Genomic DNA, 21,657 nt, shown 5'->3' with positions numbered 1-21,657 from the left:
CAAAATTTGCGATTCCTTATTTTGCATGTGGGTTTTTGTGTGCTACATAGCACACTGCCCAAATTGCGATCGCAAACGCCGAAATTCGGCGAATTTCAGCATATGCGATCCCAATTTGGCTTCCTACATATGGCCCCTTAACATTCCATTCCCCAAAGCACACATTTCTTTAGTCTTATACCTCCAAAGGAGGTGGAGTTGATTAATGCCACAAGTGCCACTCATTAAGACAAACTTTAAAAGCCCAGGGATCAACTACCAGGTATCATTTGATAGATGAATAATCATTCTAAATTCTAAATATGAGTGATTACTCATGCATTGCTAAGGAAAAGGTCATCAGCTTAATTTGTATGCAGACAATACTTTAAGTAGAATGCATGCACTTAAAAATAAGGTAATGAAGCACTACAAATAACTTCTTTAATGTTGTTAATACTAATGTGTTCTTTTCAGGAGCTTGTGGTGGCATTCTCATGACAGGACAAACACCATCCTTTCTCTTCTCTCCTGGATGGCCTTCTAAGTATCGCGATGATATTGACTGCACTTGGATTATAAGAGCTCCTGAGTCGACTGTAGAGTTTAACATCTTGTCAATGGACATTGAATCTCATAGTTCATGCAACTATGACAAACTTGTAATACGAGATGGTAAGACACGTGTTATGAGTATAGCAATATATTTTGTCTTGTGATATGTTTTCATTGTTTACCCTCATAACCCTTTAGACCTTACCAATATGCTGTCCAGACAGAATATACAGTGGTAACCATTTTCAGACTGATGCTCACAAATATTGAATATGTATTGAATATAACTATCTTGACCACTTTCCTTCAAATTAGGTGGTTCTTCTCTTAATTGCCTTTCCAAGAAAGTTCCAGATACTTGTGCCATAATGTTGACTGCCTTTTTCTTCTAAAACAAAACCACTAGCTGAAACAATAAATTCAGGTCATTTTAATCTTATTTGCAATATATCTTCCATAGCTAGAGACAAAGTACATGCTCGTTCTTGTTGCATAGGATAATTCCTGGTGAATATGAACAGAAGGCCACCTACTGTTCTGATCCTGCTTGAGCTACTGAACTTATTCAAGCAAGTATGCCATGATGACTGACTGATAAGCTATTTCAGTTACTTAGGGATTACTGCAACGCAACAATGATTGCATGAAGTGCAACATTTCTGAGTGATTGACAAAGCAAATAAAGTGTTGGTGGTTATTAGTCTCAAAAACCTACAGGGGCTCAAAAATGGCTGGGAAAGGCTTCTCCACTCCAAGATGGTCAAAGGACTTGCCCCATGATGGGGAAAAATCTAGCACTAAAAACACCAGCCAGCCACGGTTATAACACACTGCGCACAGCACTCTCAGATGAGTCAACAACAGCATTATCCAGTACACAGAACAAATCCTAATGGCGTTTGTAGAGTTTTGAGCTGCTCTGCAGTCCAAAGTGGATACATTGACTATCATCCTTAATATATTGAAGGATGTCCACAAAAAGCTGAGTGACAGGCTATGCAAAGCAGAAACAATGCTGACAGAACTCAAACCAAAGTCAAAGGTCACCTCCAAGGAACTAAATGCCTTAACTGAGCGAGTACTGCTCCTAGAGAACTGAGCTGAAGATGCCGAGGGAAGCGCGAGGCACAGAGGAGTTGGCCTAACGGCTGGGCGGTCGACCTCAAATCTGGGGAACTGGGTTCGAGTCTCGGCAATGACGCTGAACATCCTGTGATTCTGGGCAAATCACTTAGGTGCCGATTCCGATCCTGGAAAAACCGGGTACGAACCGTCGGACGGAGCGTTTTCTCCGTCCGACTCGTACCCGGGAAAAACACCTTACAAACCCGCAAGTACGATTCGTACAGAAACACCATTTCCGTACGAATCGTAAAAAACACCGACCGGCAAAAAAACACATACAAATCGGATCCGGGACACTGCGTACGCGACATTCGCATGGAGTCAGGCAGCATTTTACGGATCAGCAAGTACGATTCGTACCCTCAGCACTTTGCACGGCAATATTTTTACGGGACCCAAAAAGTGCCGGAAAAGCTAAGTACGCCGCGATGCATGACGAAAAGGGGGCCCGGTACGCACCGTACCCCCATCCCTACACATCCGCACCGTACCCCAGCATCCCCCCATGTCCGCACCGTACCCCCAGCCCCCCATGTCCATACCGTAGCCCCAACCCCCCCATGTCCGTACCGTACCCCCAACCCCCCCATGTACGCGCCGCAGCATCCCCCCATGTCCGCACCGTACCCCCAGCCCCCCCATGTCCGTACCGTACCCCCAACCCCCCCATGTCCGTACCGTACCCCCAACCGCCCCATGTACGTGCCGTACCCCCAACCCCCCATTTACGCGCCGTACCCCCAGCCCCCCCATGTACGCGCCATACCCCCGTAGGGTAGGTACGGAGCGTACCCCCACCCTCGTAGGTACGGAGCACACCCCACCCCGTATGTACGTATGTACGTGCGTACCCCCAGCGCGTAGCGCTGGGGGTATGCCCCGTACATACGGGGGTACGCCCCGTACATACGGGGGGTGGTGGTACGCCCCGTACATACGGGGGTATGCACCGTATATACGGGGGGGTGGTGGTACGTCCCGTACATACGGGGGGTGGTGGTACGCCCCGTACATACGGGGGTACACACCGTACATAGGGGGGTGGTGGTACATCCCGTACATACGGGGGGTGGTGGTACGCCCCGTACATACGAGGGGGTGGTGGTACGTCCCGTACATACGGGGGGTGGTGGTATGCCCAGTACATACGGGGGTGGTGGTACGCTCCGTACCTACCCTACGGGGGGTGGGGGTACGGCGCGTACATGGGGGGGCTGGGGGTACGGCGCGTACTTGGGGGGGTGGGCTGGGGGGGTGTTTGGCGCGTATGCGTGCACATGTTTGGACGTCTCCATGCTTGCCATGGGAGTTCGCTCCGGACGGTGTTTTTTACATACGGATGTGCATTCGGACGGACGGGACGGATCGTACTTGCGCGCTCAGACTTCAGTTTCCCGATTCGTACGTAAAAATGTCCGGGGACGTGTCGGACACTTTTTCCGACCCGAGGACGCGTCGGGGAATTTTACCAATGCGATTCGTATGGATTTTTTAACATACGGATCGTACTTGCCAGTTTGTACGGGACTTGTACGATTCGTATCTATAAAAATCCGGATATGATTCGTACGGGGAATATTTTTAACGGATCGGAATCGGCACCCATGTATTGTCATGTTTTCGGTAAGTTATTCCTTATTAATTAATTCTTTGAAATGTCTTAAATTAAAATGCCTAGTAAATTATGGGCTCATCATTAAATAAAAAAATGTGCAACTGAAATTATGTATCCAATCATTCTGAATCATTTTCTGACATACACACATGTTTTTCTTGGTGGCAGGAGACAATAACCTGGCACCAGTACTTTCCACCAAGTGTGGGCGAGAAGTTCCAGGTCCAATCAGATCGACAGGCGACAGCATGTTCATTAGGTTCACGTCAGATTCCGGTGTTACTGGATGGGGATTTAACGCTTCTTATCATAAAAGTAAGTGGTAACTTGCACATCAAAATAATGTCCATTTAATTGTGAATGTAAAGAGAAAGTACACAAGAAAATGGTAAGACATCCTTTCTAGTGTGTGCTAAGCATAACAACAGGCAGAAAATACAACTTTAACATCCACCTCATTTGAAAATTGTCACTAGTCTGCGCCTATGTTTGTCATATCTAACGTTCAAGCCAATAGAAACATAAATATTAGTATCTAAATTTGTTCCTAATTGGAAACATGGATAGTGCAGCCTGGTGTCCTAAAGGTTTAGATAACATATTAAGACATCCCCAGTTTCACTGAGAATTGTATTGTATGTTCATATGTTGATAATTGTAAAAGGTTTCAATAGTGTTGTATTAACAGTGGGCTCCACATTCAAGAACAATTTTTCCCCTTTCTTCAGTGTTGCAGGGGGGAAGCACACTTTGCTCAAATTCACAAAACTGATTTGTGCATATGTAAAATGTGCATCATGTGAGCAATTTTTATTAATGCTCACACTGGTCTGCCACCGCAAATTTTCACTTGTGAGAAGGCCCGGGGTGTGGAAGGTGCACAATCCAACACATGTCTGATTCACGAAAGGATGCACTGAAATTAGCATCTGGCGCAACCACTCCCCTAATTCCCCTACAGCCATACTGGACAGATGCAGGGCTGCTGCAGAGGAAGTTGCAGTGCAGAGATTTCAGTCCCTGCACTTCACAGATGATGGAATGCATGGCCTGTGTAGGACACATTTATATTTTACTTCTGATTCAGCAATGTTGAAGCATTGCATGTCGGTGGGCAGGGGCCTGCATGCACCATCCCCATCAAGCGTAACAAAGCAGTAGACAGAAACTCAGCAGCGGCTCCTCCATAAAGGCGGGGGAGAGTCACTCGACTGCTTCAAATGCAAGCTCAATACAAAAAATAAAATGATAATATTGTTCTGTTATTATCATTTTATTTTTTGTATTGAGGTGGCATTTGAAGCCAGGTTAGGTTAGGGTGAGTCGGGCTCCATGGCATGGAGGGAGGAGGAGTGGTGGCTGCACCGTAAGTGCGCATGGCGGTTTGGTCTGCCTTCTCAGCTGGGCAAACCGTCATGCGCACTTTGCATGTTCTCCACAGGCTGTATTGCACAGCCTGGGTAGAGAACATGCACTGCTGTAACGCAGTATCGTAATTGGCTAGGGGATTCTGAAAGCCTACCTGCTGTGGAGAAGAGGGCAGAGGAGAGGCCGCGGCCAGCGGTATTCAGGTAAGTGGTCCTCTGCTTCCCCCCGCCTTACCACCTCCGTTCGGTAGCAGCTCCTACTGCAGAAACTGCAAGCATAGAAGCTGTAGTGTCCTCCATCACCCCTCCCTGGTCATAAATCAGGAACTTTGGGTTCAGAAACTTTTCACGGTTCAGATTGTACTCCACAAATGTGCTGGACCAGTGTCATGAATCGTATCCACCGTGCCAGCCTGTTTACTTCTGTTTCACTTTTTTTTCCAAATTGATCATACCATCTTGCTTTCATCCTAGAATGATATGTTGCTTCGCATTCTCTTAAGCTACCACCGTACATCGTCCTCACATTAAAACAATGTGGTAAAAGCAACATTGATACATAATTTTGGTGCTATAAGCATACTTTGCTCCTGTACTGCAATAACAAAGCCACTGTACAAAATAGGCCCTTGGGCACAGTTCGCGCAATATGAAACTGCAAAAAAAAAGGCAGTGCGGCTGATCGCAAATTGGTCCATCAGAAGGAAGAGGCCATGCCTAAGGATTGCCTACAGAGTAAGATGCGGCTAGGATCTGGAAAGGTGAGACCAATGCATTTCGTCACCTGGGTTACATCTTTCCATTAACTCCACCCCACGAAAACATTGGTACCACAACACTGTTAACTTAGGAAGGCGGATTTAACTGAAAGAAACCCTATACTATAATGAGGGCAAAGGAGTTGACTTGAGGCTTACTTCATACATTGTGGTGCTAATATATTCTGTCCAAAATGTCGAACTTTGACCCTTATGATGAAATAAACACGAAAGAGCTAGAGTATCCGCCCATGAGTTCTGTGGTGCTTCTTGCGTTAAAATGGTTGCAGTTCTGGGTTCAAATAACTAATTGCATGCTGAAGTATGGCTGTTGCAAAGTAAATTACACCCTGAGGAGTCGTACTTTTCTAAAAATATCAAGTTTCTAACTATTGCTGCTGTAGTGCTAAATGTCAGTGCAAGGTATACATTAGACAGATTAACACCAACAGTGGCCAAAACACCACCCCTTTTCCAATGAAAAACATATGCCACCCAGCGCGCCACTTGTGCTTCAAAATGTGGTAATCAAATTCACCCATGTGCTGTATGGTACTGTATGGAATCCATATGCCACATTTGTATTCTTTGCTGCTACCACTTTTGTGGGCTTGAAGCATCATTCAAGCCGTATATGTGTAAAGGAGAGTCCACAAGCTCAGAGAAGGTTTAAGTATTTATTAAGTTGCAACACAAAGGAGAGGCTAAACATGGACCACATCGCTTTGCATATCCTCTCCGGTCAGTCTTCAGCTGCACATCTGTCAACCTGCCAGAGACTCAGCTGATAACAATGCACTATGGGAGCAGCAGGTCTGTTGTCACTAAGGGGACACATTTGAATACATTACGCAACACATATCCCCCTTTTATAAAATTGAACAAGCTATCTACCTACACCAAATAGGTCATGAACAATACACAAATTCATTAATCCACGTTTATATAAATACTTACACAGATAAAATATAAATGATTATATAGATAACATTTACTCACTAATAGGCAATTATTGAGGAAGGTGTTACTGACAAATATAGTGTTGTAATGTCTTGGTTTGATAACTGGACGTCCTACTCTGCTTCTTTTATAGCTAGAATGAGCCATTACATTATTAGGGGTAGAGGACTCTTCACCTTCAAGTTGGTCCTGGTGAATGGGGTGACCCTGATGGTTAGGTTGATCACACTCATCCTTAAACCACCACCTGCCATCCTGTTTCGTAGTACCTTCCACATTTTCCCCATAAGGAATAGCACAAGCATCTTTATGGTTCAATAGTGAATGGTCAGAAAAAAGTCCATAGCTTTCCGTCGCTTAGTAGTGCTGCATTGCAGAAACTTTTTTCAACTGTAAGTGGTTGAGAAAACCTGCTTTGGCTATTCCTATGTGCCCACTCCCTTTTACTCTCACTACATCACCAGCATTTACTTGCAGTGCCCTGCTTTTATGTTTCATGCTGTAATTTGTTTACACACACCTTGTGCTTTTCCAAGTTTCCTTTAACCACTTCAGGTAGCCAATGTCCCCTTCTAGCTGCATCCATCCAACCTATGTGATCTTTGGACATGGGTGTTCTACTTCTTATGAGATCAAAAGGACTAGACCAGTGCTACCACAGGAAGTGATTCTGTATGCCCACACATTTTATGTAATTCACTCCTCCAGACTATGCTATTTTTGCCGGCTAATTAAACAATACCCTTGAAAAACTGGGTTAAACCATTCAGCTGCCCCATTACCAGCTGGGTGATGCACCGATGTGCTCCTGTGCACAATACTATTTCTTCACAAGTATTCCTTGAAACTGTTGGACATACATTGGGGACCATTATTGCTCATGATACTCTTAGGAAGACCTTCTCTGATAAAAGTTTTTTCAAAAAATCTAATGATGCTACACGTATCAGCCTTTTGCTCCCCATCCATTTCTGTCGATTTAGAAAATTGATCATTAAAACAATCATCATCCTCCTCTTGAATAGCACCCATCATGTCTAAACTAAGCCTAGGAATGCATGCAACTCATCCTTGTTTTTAGGCACAGGTGCATTCTTTTTTTTTTTTTTTTTTTTTTTTTTTTTTTTGAAACCGTTTATTACATCCATAAAAAGGTTACAGTTATGGGCCTACAACCGCACGGCCGGCCGCTAGAGCATCACAAATATAGTACACACAGACAGTAAAAGTCTCTCAGCGGTGCACAGTAGAAACACAGGAGTAATCAACGGTGCAGGCCTCACGGCGTCCTGCCACAGAGTACGGTTTCATTTTAAAGACTAACAACAACAACAAAAACCACAACCGCAAGGCAACCCAAGATTCAAGGTGACAACACTTGCTCCATAGTGGGGGATCCAGAGTGGCAGGAAAGATCTGAAGAGGGGGATGGGAGGAGATCAGGGACTGGGGGGCCGCGTGCCCGCGGCCGAGCAAGGGGGTCCAGCTAGGGAGACGGAGCAGGCGAGGCAGCCGGCAGCTGTGGCGGCTCACAAATGCCCCCACGGTAGGCGTTCCAGGGGCCCCAGAGTTTCACCCACGCCCCAGGCTTACCCCTCGCCACATACACCACCTTTTCACGGAACATGCACCAATCCATGTGCTCTTTCCAGGCTGACACCGCAGGGGGCCTCTGGGATCCCCACAAGTGAGCAATATCACGTTTCGCTATCATGTATCCCAGGGTCACCCACCGCGTCTGCGGAGCCAAATAGTCATTCGGTTCCCATACATTCAACAAGCACCTCCTCGCTTCAGGCAGCAGCGCTACACGCGTGACCACACGCAGGACCTCATGCACACCACGCCAGAATCGCTCCACCTTCGGGCACTCCCACAGTATATGCATAAAAGTCGCCAACGCACCACAGCCACGCTTACACAGTCCGTCCACGGCATAACCCATACGTAGAAGCCGTGGCCCCGTCACGTAGACCCGGTGAAGGATCTTGAGCTGGACGAAACGAAGGCGAGCCGGGATGGCCACCTCTTTTGGAGAGGCCACCGCGGACATCCAATCTTCGTCGTCCAGCTCCAGCCCGTCGGCCACCCAAGCTTCGCGCAGACTAGTCAACAGGCACGATCTATCATTAATCAGCTTCTTATATATGAGGGAGATCGTGCTGTCCGGGACATGGCCATCTAGCACTCTGTCCTCCAGGGGGGAAGACTCCGGAATGGATGCAACATCCGGGAAGACGGAGCCCAGCGCATGGCGGACTTGTAGGTACCGAAAGTACTCACTGCCCTGCAGCTGGAACTCCGCCTGCAGCGTCTCAAAAGTTTTGAATCCCCCCCTCGTCCAGAGATCCCCCACTGTGCTGATTCCGATCGTGTCCCACTTCTCGAAGCCCTTTGATGTCCACAGGGAGCCCAGCCTCTCGGAGGCATACAGTGGAGACGCCCGGGTCAAACGGTCCTTCCACCCCATAGCTGCATTTGCCGCGTGCCAAACCCGCACCATGACACGCGTCGGTCCCGTCAGACGGGAGTCGGGCGCGCCAGAGTACAGTGCTCGATTGTAATCGCCACCGGGAAGGAGCATCTTGTCCATCTCGAATGCCGGGTTCAGGGCGGGCCCGTAAAGGCCATGATTAATTGCAGCTAGCTGGGAGGCCCAGTAATACCGTTTAATGTCCGGGAGGGCGACCCCTCCATCGTACCACGGGAGCGTCAGTTTAGCCAGAGCAATACGCGGCCTCCCGTCCCAGAACAGGCGCCGCTGGAGGCCCTCCACCTCACGAAAGTAGCTTGCCGGGACCATGTCCATAGTGTTCTGGAGGGCATAGAGGAAGCGCGGCAAGGACATCATTTTAAACAAGGCCGCTCGACCGAGCGGCGAGAGCGGGAGACGCCGCCAGCGCACCACATCCTCCCTCAAACGCTGGAGAGGGGGCAGCAGATTCCGCTCATAGCGGGCCTCCGGGTCAAGAGTGATATATATACCCAAGTACCGGAAACCCTGGGAGGCAATCTGGATCGGGCAGTCCCGCGGCAGGACCGGAGCCTCCCCGGAGAGTACGTAGACACAGGATTTCGCCCAGTTAATGACTAGGCCTGAGTTGCGACCGAAGGAGCGCAGCACATCAACTAGGACGATCAGGGACTTGCGCGGGGAGGCGAGATACAAAAGGATATCGTCCGCGTAGAGGGACACACGGTCCTCGTGCTCGGGGGTCCAGCGGAGACCCCGGATGGAAGGGTGCCACCGCAGCCACTCCGCCAGGGGCTCCAGGGCCAGGGCAAACAGAAGAGGCGACAGGGGACAACCCTGTCGCGTGCCCCGTCCCAGCGCGAACGGGGTCGACACACGCCCGTTCACCACCACCTGCGCCATTGGGCCCGAATAGAGTAATTTGACCCAGCTGATGAAACCCGGGCCGAACCCAAACTTCGCGAGCATCGCCCAGAGATATGGCCATTCGAGCGTATCAAACGCCATGGTGGCGTCCAAGGACGCCAAGATGGCTGGCTCCCGCACAAATGGAACACGCGCAAGCACGCCGTGCAAGCGCCGTAGATTAAGCGCCGTGTTGCGGTGCGGGATAAAGCCCGATTGGTCTTGGTGGACCAAATCGCCCACCACGCCAACCAACCGGTTAGCCAACACCTTGGCGAGGATTTTGGGCTCCGCGTTCAAAAGCGAAATCGGCCGATAGGATGTGACCCGTTCACGGGGCTTTCCCTCCTTATGGATCACCACAATTGTAGCCAAACGCTGGTCCGGCGGGAGGGAGCCCTGCGAGTGAGCCGCGAGGAACATCGCACGCAGGTGGGGCGCCAGCACATCCGGGCGTAGCTTATATAGCTCAATGGGAATGCCATTGGGGCCCATGGCCTTACCAGATGAAATCGAGCGAATAGCTGAGGCAATTTCGTCCGAGGTGGGGGGGACGTCCAGCGAGTCTCTGTCTTCCGCCGTCAGGGAGGGGAGTGCAATATCCTGAAGCAGGGCAACGGAGTCCGCTTCCGAACAGGAAGAAACAGGGGAGTAGACTCCGCGGAAATAATCCGCGAAACAGGAGACAATGGCTTCCGGCTCCGTGGCACACGCACCATCCACACTCTCAATCAAAGGCACCACTCGGCTCGCTCTCTCTCTCTTATCCAACCACGCAATCAATTTACCGGCCTTATCACCCACATCGTACAAGCGCCCCTGCTGCTCTCTACCAAGGCCCCTGGCCGCCTCCGTGACGAGGGCCCGGTAGGCCGCCTGCTTTAACTGCAGAACATGTAACTTGGCGTCTGTTACCCCGTTCTCCAGGTCACCCTCCAATTCCGCAATCTCGGCCTCCACCCGGGTCACCTCCTCCCGCTCGCGCCGCCGGGCATTGGCAATAAAGGAGAGGGCCTCCCCTCTAAGAACCACTTTGAAAGCCTCCCATAGGGAGAGGGCAGATGGGACCGACCCCTCATTCTCCTCAAAATAGCGCTGCAAGGATGTGATCAAGTCTGCACGAATGGAGGGGTCGCGCAGATACCAGGCGTTAATCGGGGCCACCCTGCCATCCCCCCTCGGGATGACATCGAAATGCAACAACAATGGGGAGTGGTCTGAAATACCCCGTGCCAGATGGCGCACCTCCCCCACCCTCCCCGCGTGGGCCGCTGGGACAAGGATGTAATCAAGCCGCGAGAGACTGCCATGGGCCCCCGAGTGGAAGGTGTATTGTTGCAATACGGGATGCTTTAGGCGCCAACAATCCACCAGGCCCAGTGTGTCTAACAGGCCTGGCAGCCACGCCTGTGCCCGAGGGAGGTCCCTAGGGGGATGGCGATCCATAGATCCAGATACAACCGCATTAAAGTCCCCTCCCACCACCAAGAGGCCACTCGGAAGTTCCAGAAGGAGGCGCCCCAGGTCCGCAAATGTAGTGGCCTGTAGCCCAGGCGGGACGTACACCGACACAAAACTGAACACTCTACCCTCCATACGTCCCGCCAGAGCAGTGTAACGTCCCCTCTCATCGTGGTGCACCTCATCAATCTCCAGCGGGAGCGAGTTCCTAATCATAATACCCACCCCCCGCGAGCCCGAGGTGAAGCCAGAGTGGGCCGCCAAACGATATCCCCTCCGATTCATTGCATGAAAGGTGTTACCTATAAGGTGCGTCTCTTGCAGAAAGACAACATCTGGTGAAATACGTTTTATATACTGCAGGACCACACCACGCTTAATCCTATCCCCCAGACCGTTAACATTCCATGACAACACCGTCAAGTCCCTACCCCCCATCATACGTCGAAACAATCGGTCGTCCCCCACCGAGCAGTCTAAAGACAACAAAACAGCTGCAGGATTGCCTTGCGGTACAAACAAACAACACACCCCCCCACCCCCCGGTCCCAACAAAACTCCCCCCTCCCTGCACCCCTGCATGAGCCCAGACAGCCCCCCCAAAGTGCAGTGTGCCTGTCGCCCCATAGCTAAATACTAACTAGTCCCCCAGAGGAGGAGGGAAGCCCCCAGCAGGCCCCACACGACCTCCATGGGAGGGGAACCTACAGAAGCAGTACGTGGTGAAGGAACAATGTCCCGAGCAAGGCAATACAATCATCCCTCAATTCTGATCCAGCGGGCCCTCCTCGCCAGCCGCGCTCCCCCCACCCCCCCGGCCCCGATCCCCAGGCAAGGCGTCCAACCAGTCCCCAGCCGCCTCGGGCCGGTCGAAGAAGTGCGTGCGACCATCCACCTCCACCCGCAGCTTAGCCGGGAAGAGCATTGAGTACTTAAGATTTAGGTCCCTTAAACGACGTTTGACGCCAATAAAGCTCTGCCGCTGCTTCTGGACCGCCGGAGTAAAGTCTGGGTAGAAGTTGACGTCCATGTTGTCCAACCTGACCGGTCCCTGTTGCCTGGAGGTCTGGAGGATGGCATCTCGGTCCCGAAAATTAAAGATTCGGGCAATAAGGGGCCGTGGCGGGGCACCGGTCTTAGGGCGGCCCCCGGGGACGCGGTGGGCACGTTCCACCGCAAAAAACTTACTCAGCCCCCGGGGCTGGAGGTGGGTCAGGATCAAGTCTTCCACGAAGAGGTCCGCCGCCTCCGCCTCACGTCCCTCCGGCACACCAATAATGCGGATATTATTCCTCCGGGCGCGACCCTCAGAATCCTCCAGTCGCCGGTCCATCAGGGCGCTCGCCTGGCCAAGCCGGCGCACCTCCTTCTGGAGGGCCACCACATCAGTCGTGAGGCTCGTTGTGGTGTGGGTCAGGGAGTCGACTCGGTCATTCGTTTTTGACAAGTCCGCCCTCACAAGTCCCACATCCACCAGGACCGAGTCAATTTTCTGCGACAAGGTGTCAAAACGCTGGTCCACTGAGGCCTTCAGTTCAGCGATGGCGCCCATGACGTCCCGGAGGGTTAGATCCACTGGATGGGCGGGTTCCTCCGTCGGGCCCACCGGGGATGACCGCGTTGTCTCCGGAGAACCCCTTTGGAGCGTGTAGCGGTCCATACTATTGGCCTGGTGCGCCGTACCACGGCGGGTCGTCTTAACCTTCGCCCGGTCGCCATCTTGTTTGGTGGCCATGCTGGCCCTTCCACCGTCGCGCCAAGATCTCCAAACGGGCCGTCACACCAGATCACGGGTGTCAAGGGGGGGCGACCACAGAGCTGCGGGTCGATCCACCGCAGGCGGGTCAGCTGGGCACCGGGACAAGGCAACACCACCGCACCCCGCTCCGCAGCCCGACCTCGCCAGAGAGCAAGGAGGGCGCAAAAGCGAAAGTGAAAGTGCGGGGTACGCGAGTCGCCCAGCCCCGCTCGCCGCTGTTATTCACCTTGTCCCCGGATCACGCCACTACTCCAATCCGGGGGGCCGGCGAGGAGAAGGCCGCAATCTTCAGGCGATGTTCCCACCGGTGTTCGGGGTCCGATTCGAGCCCAAAAAACGAGTAATGCCTCAGCTCGGGTTCCCCGACACAGTCCCCTTCACAAGGACAGGATATTTCCAGGATTTATTCAGGAGGTCGCGGAGGTCCACGGGAGCCTCGCACCTACGCGGCCATCTTGGTTGCGCGCTAGGCTCCTCCCCCACAGGTGCATTCTTAATGGCATCCAACAATTCTTTCCAGTGTTTAATGCCATCATCGGTGACCCGATGTCCCAAATATGTAACCTCATTGCCTGGAAATGTGTATTTGCAATGCTCTTCAGTTAACCCTCTGTTCTTCAAAACTGTCTGTAGGTTATAAAAATACATACTATCTGCGCATTTGTATGTAACATAAACTAAGGGATTGGTTTCTAGACTGATTCCGGATGACCCCAAATGATATGTTAGCCTATAGACCAGCTAAGCCCCCTAACCTTACCAAGGAGCGAATAGTTTCTGGCAACCATTGAACATGACAACCCTTGATCCTTCAGGGATCGCGGAAATAGTACAGTACTTTTCGCTCAGTTAATCGTACTCACTTAGTCTCAGAGACATACGTGGAATAAATGTGGGGGATGTTTTCAATAAGCATTTATTGAACCAGCATCATTCTAGTATGAAACATTAGACAGAGGTAAATTTAAAAGATTACAAACACCAACAGAGTTGATAGAAGGTAGAATTCTACCATGGTGCTAAAAAAAAAAATATTTGACCCTGGCATGTAAACATGGCAGTAATCAAGTATACTTCTGCTATGCATACCCTACCTAAGTGTAACTAGAATGTATGAGGGTGTAAAACCAAGAATGCCCTAGGAAAGAGCCAAACCCATTATTGTGCGTGCAGAGACCTCAGTGTCTTATGTCAGCGTGGAAGCATCTCCTCTGGTAATCTAGTGAAGGTGCAGTTCTTTTATACCAAAAATATAGCCTTGTGGTTCATACCACAATCGATATGTTGTGAGTATGATTATGTAAATGAGCCTAAATCAATAATTGCAACTATGCAAAGTAGTTCTGTTGCCCTAGGATGAAGATGGCCATGACTTTTGTGTAGAGTATGGTAATCCTGTTATGTACGTCATGTGCAGGGGATTTTACTAAGAATCCTCATGCATAATAAATTAGGCTAGTTTCAAGGAAACCAATTGACATATATTCAGTACATAACTGGGTAAAAGGTCAGTTCTAGAACCGTTATGCAGAGCAAAGTAGGAAAAATGTAGATTAAAGGTCACTTTGCCACTTAGGCCTATTTTGGGGAACATAACAAAACATTGAGCACTTGGAACCATTTTTAGCCATGTTCTTCCTTTGTTTTGCCCATTACTTAGATGTCATTCTGGAAAATGACCAGATTCTTTACATCTTTAAAAATCCCATGCATTAGCCTCTGAAACATGGCCGTAGCAGAGGCCAGCCCAAACAGTACCCTCTTACACCTGAAACTTCTAAATGGTGTAGCGAACATGGTGAGACTCCTGCTACCTGTGTGTAAAGAGACATGATGATAAGCAGCTTTAATGTCAATAGTAGAAAACTACTTAATACCATTGGTGAGTGTAAGCATTTCATTGATGCGAGGTAGTGGAAATTGGTTGTTAAGAATATTATTATTGAGATCGTGAATATCTATGCATAGCCTCAACTTGCCATTGCCCTTCTTTGAGACCACTAAAGGGGCCACCCACTCAGATGACTCCAATTGTTCTATCATTCCCTCGATGTCCAACGTTTGCAATTGCACCCTAACCTAGTTTTTCAATGTGAACTGAATGTTCCTAACCTTATTTACTTGGGGTTTGACATCTGTTTTACACAAATCTTATGACTAAAGCCTCTTAACTTCCAAGTTTGACATCCTGTTTTACACAAATCTTATGTCTAAAGCCTCTTAACTTCCAAATGTTCCCTGAAAATATTTTAGAAAATGTCTTTAATACTGAATTGTTCCTCAGGCTGTACGATAAGTACAAGTTCAGGACTGTTGGGATCCAAGGTGATTCCTAGCTTTCTTTGGTCCATCCATCCTAAAACAGACAGACCAATGACCGGAAAATATAGTTTTCCTGTGGCCTCCCTGTTCTTGAATTGGAATTTTAATTTCCTGTACCCAACTATGTCTATGGCTTCCCCTGTGAATGTTTTGATTTGTTTGTTACGTAGTGCATATATATTAGGAACATGCAGTCTGTGCCTTTGCAAGATGTTCCAATATGACTGACGTGTGAAATCACACCATGACGTAGGAGCAATGGACTGTTGGAGGACAGGCGTTCGTTGGGAAGGTTGAACTGTCATGCAGGGACTTCTTTGGTAAAAATTGTCAACCTTTTCCCTATAAGATAATAAGGGGTTAAAACATAGTGGAAGTTATTTTATTACCTTGATGATCTCTGACGATTATGAGAAGTCCCGCAAAATTGGTGAAACGTAATTCACAGTGTCTAATAGAGAGGAAGCAGTGTGGTTGAAGGTGCCTGCCTGGGTGCATTCGGACTCGTTCAGAGTGGTGGAACTCGTTGCCACTTCTGTAAAGACGAATTCACATGCTCAGAGAAAGTTCAAGTCTTTATTAAGTTCCAACACACAGCAGAGGCTAAAAGTGGACCACAGCACTTTCCACGCCCTCTCCGGTCAGCCACTAGCTGCGTGTCTGTCATTATTCCAGAATGCTCAGCTGGAGACAATGCCCTATGGGAGCAGCAGATATGGTGTCACTAAGGGGAGACATGTTAATACAGTACATAACAGTCTGATGTGTTCCTAGTCGGTGCTTGCAGGAATAGTTGGGAAATCATAAGATTGTTACGTGACCTATGAGAGGCACATTAGGTGTTGTATATGAGGACCTGGAGTTGCTCAATTCTTGTCACTGCGAACTTGGTCTGTGCATCGAGGTGCTTACAATATATTGCAATGTTGATAGAGTTGCACTTTATTACTACAAACCTCCAACAGAATTGTCACTGGGGATTCAACCTTTCTTGTAAATACCCGTCATACTAGTGGTGTAGCTGCATACCAGTCAAATGCCTGGTTGTAAATAGTGTTATTAGGGACAATAGTCCCTTTCACAAACGAATGTATAAGGAGTAGTATAACACAGAACTACACTGTGAACTGTGTAGGTTTTTCCAAATGGACAATTATTTTTATTAAACAGAAATTCGGAAGGAAAAACAAAATATAAATAAAGTGCAGTGGTTAAAAACGGAGTTGGAAATCAACAGATTTCTAGACCTTAGGCATTTACTTTCATAGTGACTTCACATATATATTTTTACTAGAGTCACAATTGTAAGAAACATCTTATGCTCCACACAAATCATAATAAACAAATCTGAGCCAAGATGTGGTTGTCGACGACGTTTCGATCCCGGCAAGAGTTGCGGAATCATCATCAGGACAGCAAGATATATGCCTGGGAGTAGGCCTGTCAAGGCCAGACCAGGGTGGGGGAGATGCTCCTGCCTCAAGAGACGTAGACCGAGGAAGGGTCAAGTACAATATTAAAGGTTCCAATAAGTAACTCTGGTATAAGTTGGTGCAAGGGGGTAAATGACCAAGGCCCGGTACATCAATCCAATACGATTGGCATCATTCCTAATAAAACACATCTGGAGTACCTGATTGCATTGGGGCCATGATCCCTAGCCAAGCGCAGCATTCAAAATACAAGGGACCAAGTGCAGATATCACCGTCTCCTTTCAGTCGTTATCCAGAACAATGAAGTCTATTTCCACGCAGTGTGGAAATAGACTTGGCTAGGGATCATGGCCCCAATGAAATCAGGTGGACAGGCAGGAAAATTAGTAGTCAGACAGGTGTGTCCATCCTCAGGCTACCCACCTAAGGTGGGTCCCACCCCTGAGGTGGGCTACCTGAAGTTGATCGGAGTTTTCAGAGTCTGCCATCTTTGTGATGGTAAGCTTAGAAACTCTGGGACAGGGTTATGCCCACTTCCCATAGGAAGTGGTAATATAGGGTGTGTAGTGATCTCAAGGATCAGTAACCCATTGGCTACTACCCTACACTCCCCTAATGCCCCTAAATGTATTATTTAGGGGAGCCCCTGGCACTAGGAAATCAGATTCTGCTGACCTGGAAGTAGAAGACGTACGTGAATAGTTGCAAACAGCAAGATCAGAAGATCAGCAGCTGACCTGGTGCCAGCCCTGCTAGCCTGTCTGCTGATTTCAACGACTGCGCCAAAGACGACTTGTGCTGCAGCTGCTGTGTCTCCAAAAGCCAGCACTTTGGCCAAGAACCAGGAACTCCTGTGGAGTAGTGGAGATGCTCCCCTGCATCCTGCAGGCACCCATAGAGGCCTGAGCAGACTCCAAACCTAAAAAACCTGATACTGGAAAACACCACTGCACCCGTGCTGCCTAGCCTGAGCTGAAGTGGGCCAACAGTGCCAGCGTGGTCCTCAGGCCCTCAAGAGACAAAGCCTACTTTGGACTTTCCCACTGTGGACTTCACAACGCCACCCACAGCCTCTGTGTGCAGGCCCCTTCTACCATGAGTGTTCCCAGTGACAAAAACCTGACGCCTCAAGACACCTCTGTACCCGTCGACCCTGAACCATGAAGAAGAGGACCAAAGGCATCCCCGAGCATCTTAAGAGTTGAGCCCGCTTGTTGGTTCAGCCTGACTGGTTTGCTAGTCCAAACCTGCAGCCTCTATCAACCGGACCGATCTCCATAGGATAACATTGGGCCCCCGACTCTGAAAAGCACCTCTGCACCCGGCCTCCCCAGTGCTGCCCGAGGTGACCTATTGGTGCTGCTTTGGACCTTACGCATACTTACCTTAAATCCAGGAGACTGGTCTCGTAAGTTGCTGTGAAGTGCCTGATTGCTCTGCATGTTTTTCCCCCAGAGGATAACATTGGGCACCCAAAGCTGAAAAGCCCCTCTGCACCCAGCCGCCAAAGTGCCGCCTGGGGTGACCTGTTGGTGCCGCCTTGGACCTTGCCCCTTGCCCAATCCTTATGTTAAGTCCAGTAGATTGGGTCCGTAAGCCACTGTGAAGTACCTGTATGCAGTGCATGTGTTTCCTCCATAGTATAACATTACCTCTTTGGAAATTGCACTGTGTTGGTTTTCCAAATCTGCAAAAAAATCATAACTCAAAGCGTAGTTATCCGATTTCAATGATCTTGGTGCCAAAAGTTACATAAGAGCTATTTTTATAAATTGGTGTGGATCTCCTTATTGAGTCATGTGCATCATTTGAATGTATGTGCATTTGTAGATGTCTAACATTCCTCTCTGATAAACCTAAGGCTGCGCGACCACAATACCCCTTAGAAGAGCACCTTGAGATTGCTTCAACAAGGGAATACCTGGATTCTTTGCATAGTATACCTGTTTTTGGCTTCCTTCAGTGGTTACTTCCCTATGCTGCATAAGCAAAAAAGTTTGAATTTTATGCTAATGGAGAAGAAAGGAAAGCTCCCAGGTCCATATTGTTTGAGCACTCTCACCAGTGCATGACACATGTTTTTGGTGATCCTGAACAATTTGCTTCTGTTTTTTTGTCACTTATGAATGAATTGGTAAACCATGCATCAAGATCCTGTCCTGCATGAAAATACTAGGGAAATATTTTATCAATTTTTTCTGGAATTTGTAAATATTATTATTAATATTTATATTTCTTTATTAAGATTTAGAGCATAACATCTTTTCAGCAATATGTAGCTTCAGCACTACCACTGGGAAACAATTTGTATATCGAGCAATCCTATGAGTTGGCAAGTTTGTGGTATAATACATTCAACAGGTCCTTCAGTATGGTAGCATCATCTAGTGATCTCAATGAATCCTGAGAATTTTCCCAGTAGACATGCTCATCAAGTAAAAAAAGGAGAGGAAATAAGCCAACATGCATCTTTAACAACAACATAACAATCAAAGAAAAGCAATTGCTCAGTAATGGTCGCCATGGCTATCAGCAGTCCTGTCACATGCAATAGTGTCATATCTCTCTTCTTTGTCTCAGTATACTGTGGGGGTGTAGAGGATGCTGAAGGGCCCCTGAAAGGGAGTGAGCTCACTTCATTTTATGAACATGTCTACACCTCAGATACATCCTTGTCTATCGTGGCCTACTAATCGCCCTGTAAAAAGCTAGCCACCACCTCCTGCCATAAGTCTGCAACTGGTTCTCTGCACAGTGCTCTAGCTTCTTTAGCTCTTAACGCCGCTCCTTCTGCTATGGACCCTGTTCTACATCTGTCCTCCACCTACTGTGTGGGGGTGGGGCTAGGGTGATTTCCAATGCGGTGCTATGTCTATACGGGCTATCCCTTAGGCCAGGCCCAGGAACCTGTTGCCCACCATCTTCTCGAGTCACCTCCTGTACAGGCGAATAAAGCAAATCTCTGCTGTACAGAACTGGCGATAGGTCAAAGTATACTCTACGTCTAGTACCACTCGCACACAAAATCTCTCTATAACTGAGCAGCACCATACCATATGCAAGAAGCTCATGTCAACCAGAGCACTCCTAGGGTAGCTCATGTCAGTTACATTTAGCATGACATTTAGTTGGTGTGGTGTGAGATATGGGCTGTGCAAGTAGATGAATTGAGTGAATTAGAACCACGCGTTACAAGTGTTCTTATATGAGTGCTCCAGGATCTGGCCCCACTCTTTCCCCATGAAGGTCCTACTCAGCATATTTTCTGTTTTGTCGTAAGGCTGGAAAGTCACCAACTCTCATGCAAAGTGCCATTTTATAAAGCCAGGATATGAGGTGGCGTTCCCTGCCAAAAGTCAGCAGAGTCTGCAGTAGTTCAAGAGCCGGTGGTTTTGGGTCCACCACCTGTACATTTGTCGCACTACAATATCAAATGCTCCATAGGTAAGATCTGAGCACCGGGTAGGCCACAACCGAGCTCCAGTTCCTCCAGAGTCCTAAAGGTGTCTTCAGAGTAGCAGTCTCCCAGGGTCTCCACATCCGCTGCTGTCCACACAGCCAGTCATCGGGCAGTGAAATATCCACCCCCTACTTCTGGTAATCCCATTAGCGGTATCGCCGGGGCATAGAGTGGAGAAGACCTCACATAGTGGCAGGCCCCTCTCCAGCGTCTTAGTGCCATGAGCAACAGTCGAGGTCCGGTCTTTGGGGCCAGCCTGACTCCCAGTAGCATGGCCAGCAATGCCCCCTCTTAATGAGCTGTTAGATTTGGGGGTCTCTAGTTGGCACAGGTAGGCACTTGTGACAAATAGGGACCCTTGCCTCTAGTCAGGGTAACGGGGTACACTCCTAAAATTACCTCTGCTCACCCCCTTGGTAGCTTGGCACGAGCAGACAGGCTTATCTCAGAGGCAGTGTGTAAAGCATTTGTGAACGCATACAGTAATCAAGTGGACACCACACAAGTTGTATATAAAAAATACGTATTCTTTATATAGTTATAACACAAGACCATAAATGACAAAAATCCACAATATTGTTACTTAAAAATGGTAGAATTCGCTCAGTTCTCTTTGGATGTTAAATGCAACACTTTGGGTCAATGTACCTTCAGATGTAACATGCAGGACAACGCAAGTGTTGCAACAATGGTGATGCGTGGATTCCTTACTGCGCTTCCGGGGTGATGCGGCGAGTAACGCCGTGATGCGAGGAAATTTGGCGCAAAGAAATTAAGATGTCGTCTTCCTCTTGATGCGGCACGCTTCTCCGATGTGAGAAGTCTCGACTCGATGCGTCAGCTGCAGCGGCGACACCCTTGTTTTGTGATGTGACGACCGCGGCTTTGGTGGGGACACTCTTCTCCGATGATGCGAGACGCTTCCGCTCAATGCGACAGCTGCAGCGGCGACACCCTTGTTCAGTGATGCGACGACAGCAGCTCTGACAGCGGCACGCTTCTCCATGGATGCGAGGTGCTTATGTGGTGCAATGCGACAGTTACAGCGGCGACACCCTTGTTCTGGGATGCGACGGCAGCGGCTGTGACGGCGACACACTTCTTCTTCGTTGCGAGACTCTTCTCGTGATGCGGTGCAATGCAACAGCTACAGCGGCGACATCCGTGATGCGACGGTAGCGGCTGCGATGGCGACATGCTTCTTTGGTGTTGCGGGACGCTTCTCGTGATGCGGTGCACTGTGACAGCTACACCAGTGACATCTGTGATGCGACAGCAGCGGCTGCGATGGCGACACGCTTCTTCTTCTTGAGTCGCGCTTCCAGCTCCTTGCGACACGCAGTCCATCAGAAGGCCCAAATACAGCTACAGGCACTTCCAGAGAACTCTTAGGGAGGTGGTGGTTGAAGTCTGTTTTCCCTGAGACTTCAGTAGGAGGCAAGCTCTTTTCCAAGCCCTTGGAGATCCTTCACAAGTTGAATGA

The 21,657-nt window shown here is 49.0% G+C and overlaps 1 protein-coding gene across 1 annotated transcript in view; it reads left to right on the top strand.

Annotated features, from left to right (window-relative positions):
• Positions 1-21,657, top strand: part of CUBN (cubilin) — a 1,289,359-nt gene that overhangs the window by 715,333 nt on the left and 552,369 nt on the right. Inside the window, exons 40-41 of the mRNA XM_085631507.1 lie at positions 457-654; positions 3,443-3,589. Of these exons, the coding sequence (XP_085487633.1) occupies positions 457-654; positions 3,443-3,589 (345 nt within the window). The remainder of the gene's footprint in view (positions 1-456; positions 655-3,442; positions 3,590-21,657) is intronic.

Source organism: Triturus cristatus, chromosome 10, assembly GCF_964204655.1.
Source record: "Triturus cristatus chromosome 10, aTriCri1.1, whole genome shotgun sequence".
Classification (NCBI taxonomy): Eukaryota; Metazoa; Chordata; class Amphibia; order Caudata; family Salamandridae; genus Triturus; species Triturus cristatus.
Note: the sequence above shows the minus strand (reverse complement) of the source record. Positions and strands in the feature narration are given on the sequence as shown.